Here is a 3,758-nt window from a genome sequence, read left to right on the forward strand (position 1 = left end):
AGTATGATGAACAGAAAGGTTTCATCCAGTAAAAATGGATGGAAGAAAAGAAAGGGAAAGAATTAAATGGAAGGAAAGGAAAAGAACAGAAAAAAAAGACATGGAAAGAAAGAACATAAGAGAAGCCATGTTGGATCAGACCAGTGGACCATCCAGTCCAAAATTTTCTCATACATTGCCCAAAAAGCACCAGAATGTCCACTAGTGGGGACAGGGCACTAGAAGCCCTCCCACTGTTGCCTCCCCCCACCCCCAGCACCAAGAATACAAACAGAGCATCCCTTGCAGACGGAAAGAGAAAGAAGGGGGGACAAAGGGGGGGGAAGCCTTACTCACCATCAGATTATCCCAGCCAGCAACAATTCTGCCTAGGGGTCGTTTGGTAAAAAAAAATAGCTAATGGAATGCCCACTCCCCGCCCCTACCAGCTGAAAAAAGCACACACCCCTTCTTTGCCGCCCAGGCCTCCTGGGAAATCTCCCCAAAAGAACACACTGCAAGGCACATTAAAGCTCATACCTTGAAGAACACTTCATGGATTTAAAGTGCCAGTGGACACCAGCTTTTCTCTCAAACACTGGGAGAGGGGGAGAAGGAAGGAAAGGCAGCCCAGCTCCTCTCTGCACAACACAGAGATGGGGGAAGGAAGGAAACCAAACAGAGCTCAGGCTTTGTAGCCTGTGTCAGTCTTCAAGGCTAGCTTTTCTCTGCACAACACAGAGATAGGGGAAGGAAGGAAGCCAAATGGAGCTCAGGCTTTGCAGCCTGTGTCAGTTTTCAAGGCTAGCTTTTCTCTGCACAACACAGAGATGGGGAAAGGAAGGAAGCCAAATGGAGCTCAGGCTTTGCAGCTTGTGTCAGTCTTCAAGGCTAGCTTTTCTCTGCACAACACAGAGATGGGGAAAGGAAGGAAGCAGAGCAGAGGTCATGATTTGCTGGGGGCGGGGCTAGCTTTGGCTTTTCTTGTGACCTGGTAGTGAGGCTTCCGTGGCCCGGAACCGGATCCTGACCCTGCAAATGGGAAGCAGTGCCCTAGAGAAAGCATAGGATTTTATTTTTCTCATAGGAAACAACTGGGACAAGTCGATGAGCCCACAGAACTGGACTCCTTGATCCAATTTTCTTGAGGGGGTCTTTATTGGACGGGCAGTGCTTAGTTCCCTGCAATTTTGGCACCAATTGCTTCAAAAACAGCCATTCCAGCCTCCCTCCACTGAAAAGAGCCCTCCATAGGGAATAGTAATGAAGAGAGGGTAGCCATGTTAGAATGTCAGTAGCAACAGAAAAGAGCAGGAGCTGAGTAGTCCAAAAAGACAAAGAAAATTTGTGGCAGGGTAGAAACTTATACCCTGCCACAAATTTTGCTAGTCTTCAAGGTCCTACTGGACTCATACGTTTCTACTAATTGGGAACAATGCACCCGAAAAACATCAGGAATTCAAAAATGCAACTGGGGACCAAAATAATCTAGAACTACCAGTAGGGAAACGGATATCCAAAAATTCTAATTTTTTTTTTAAGTGCACATCACTAGTTCTCTGACGCAATCCATCTAGAAATGAGAAGGCAAGACTGCGTTCGTCCAAGCTCCCCTATATTCCAACACGTCCTGCGCAGCAGAACTTTCCAGTGTCTTCACGATGGGCGGCCATGTTAGTCTGTCTGTAGCAGCAGAAAAGAGCAAGGCTCAAACAAGATTTGTGGCAGGGAATGAGCTTTCGTGAGTCTGACGAAGCAAGCAGGAAAAGCTCTGCCACGAATTTTGTTGATCTTCGAGGTGCTATTGGACTCTTGCTCCATTCCAGTGGCGTGCACACCCGGGGTTGGATTTTTCCCTTTCCCGAGACGGCCGTCTCCCCTAGCCTCACAACACGGCCCCTCCTGCACTCTACATGGAATCGTCTCCGAGAGAGACCATGGCATCCTCTTGCCAACACAAAACCTGAGCCGACAGCCTTGGTCCCTTGTATACACTGAGGTATCTCATCCTGTCTAGGAAACTGTTCAGTCCACGCTCTCTTTCTCCAGGAAACACTTGGATCACAGCACTTCCCTTTCAACGAGTAAAGGAGTGAGTACACTTGTGGCACTACCTACCCCCCCCCAATGCCATCGGGTTCAGTCTGTGGCATGTTTCTTGCCTTTCTGCAGCTCCTTGCACCCAAACAAGATACCCTGGCCTTGGCCAAAGAGCCTGCCGTTCAGTCTCCACCCACCCGCCCCCCCTCCCCCTCCCTCCCATCAATCAAAGTCAATGGTGACCTCTTCGATCTCTTCGTGGCTGTTCTCGAAGGTGCTCTTGCCGTGCATCTCCTTGAGGTGGCGCCGCAGGCCCGGCTTGTGGGTGAAGTGCATGTCGCAGTAGTTGCACCGGTGGGGCTTGAGGCCGCTGTGCAGGTTGAGGTGGTCCTGCAGGGTGGCGTTCTGAGTGAAGCACTTGTGGCAGACGGGGCACTGGAAGGGCTTGAAGCCGGTGTGCACCCGGATGTGCCGCGTCAGGTTGCTCTTCTGCGAGAAGACCTTGCCGCAGCGCAGGCACAGGAAGAGCTTGTGCTCCTGGACGTGGCTCACAAAGTGGCCCAGCTGCTGGAAAACGCGGTTGCAGCGCGGGCACCGATACGGGCGCTCCAGCCCGGGCACCTTCCACCCCGCCGCCCCGACCCCTGGCCTCCAGTCCCTGTAAGCTGCGGCCGCGCTGCGGCGGTGCCAGGGCAAGGAGTAGCGCCTCCACTGGGAGCCCGGCGCAGGGACTGGGGGCGGGAAAGGAAGGCCTTTGCCGCCCGTCTCATCGTCCAAGCAGCCCTGCAGGTAGCTGCGGGTGATTTCCACGGCTGAGTTGATCAGTGAGAGCGAGATCGCTGGAGAAGAGGAGCTGCAAGGGGTGAACTCGGGACCCTCCGTTCTGCCTTTCTCAGAGTCCGCCTCCCCCTTGAATGCAGAAGGGCAGTACTTCTCCTCTTCCTCCTCCTCCTCCCCGTCCTGCTGTAAGCAGTTTCCCTCCTCCTCCTCCTCCTGCAGCAGGGCGTCTGCCTTGGGGACTAAGTAGTGGGAGAGGGCCTGGGCGCAGCACTCCACCACGTGGCCCATCTGCAAGAAGGACGCGGCCGTCAGGTAGTTGACCAGCTCCTTGACGGGCACCTCCAGGCACCCCGTGTAGCAGGAGAGCAGAAGCTGGCGCCCGATCTCAGAGCTCTGGAAGAGTGAGAAGGACACCTCTTCCGAGTCATTGAGCAGGAACTGGTCCCGCAGGAAAGGGGAGCAGGCGGCAAAGACCACCCGGTGCCCGGGGACCCGCAGCTCATTCACCTGCACCGTCACGTCGCAGAAGCGCCGCTGTTCCCGCAGCTGGTCCATGCGGCGCAGCACCCCGTCCCCGTAACTAGGGAAGCGGAATTGCAGCTGCTCACAGGCTGGGGCCATCTTAGCTCTACCTGGGGGGGGGGGCAGGGGTGAGAAAACAGGGAAGGGAGAAAAGCTCCAGATTACACACCGCACACCAAATGGAAGTCTAGACACGCTGGCATCTGACACTGCAACAAATGAGAAGCCCCAAGAATAAAAAGCTGCAGGCAGAAGTTTTGGAAGAAATTTCACATTGCCACATCAAACCAAAACAGATCAAAGGCTTTCTTTCTGAAGTCAACAAGCTTGCAACATTGTTGCTTGCTATAAATCACTCGCTTTGGGCAACAATAACCAAATTTGTGGAGGTATGTTATTATTTTTGACTTGTTTTTAGTAAGCGTTGACATTTCCGT

The 3,758-nt window shown here is 53.2% G+C and overlaps 1 protein-coding gene across 1 annotated transcript; it reads right to left on the minus strand.

The window, feature by feature from the left end:
• Window positions 1-2,234: 2,234 nt before the first annotated feature.
• LOC132586370 (zinc finger and BTB domain-containing protein 26-like) lies at window positions 2,235-3,448 on the minus strand. The gene has a single exon (XM_060258408.1). It carries the CDS (start codon window positions 3,418-3,420, stop codon window positions 2,242-2,244), a length of 1,179 nt encoding a protein of 392 aa, XP_060114391.1. The 5' UTR covers window positions 3,421-3,448; the 3' UTR covers window positions 2,235-2,241.
• Window positions 3,449-3,758: the final 310 nt, after the last annotated feature.

The sequence above is a fragment of the Heteronotia binoei genome, chromosome 17, assembly GCF_032191835.1.
Source record: "Heteronotia binoei isolate CCM8104 ecotype False Entrance Well chromosome 17, APGP_CSIRO_Hbin_v1, whole genome shotgun sequence".
Taxonomy (NCBI): domain Eukaryota; kingdom Metazoa; phylum Chordata; class Lepidosauria; order Squamata; family Gekkonidae; genus Heteronotia; species Heteronotia binoei.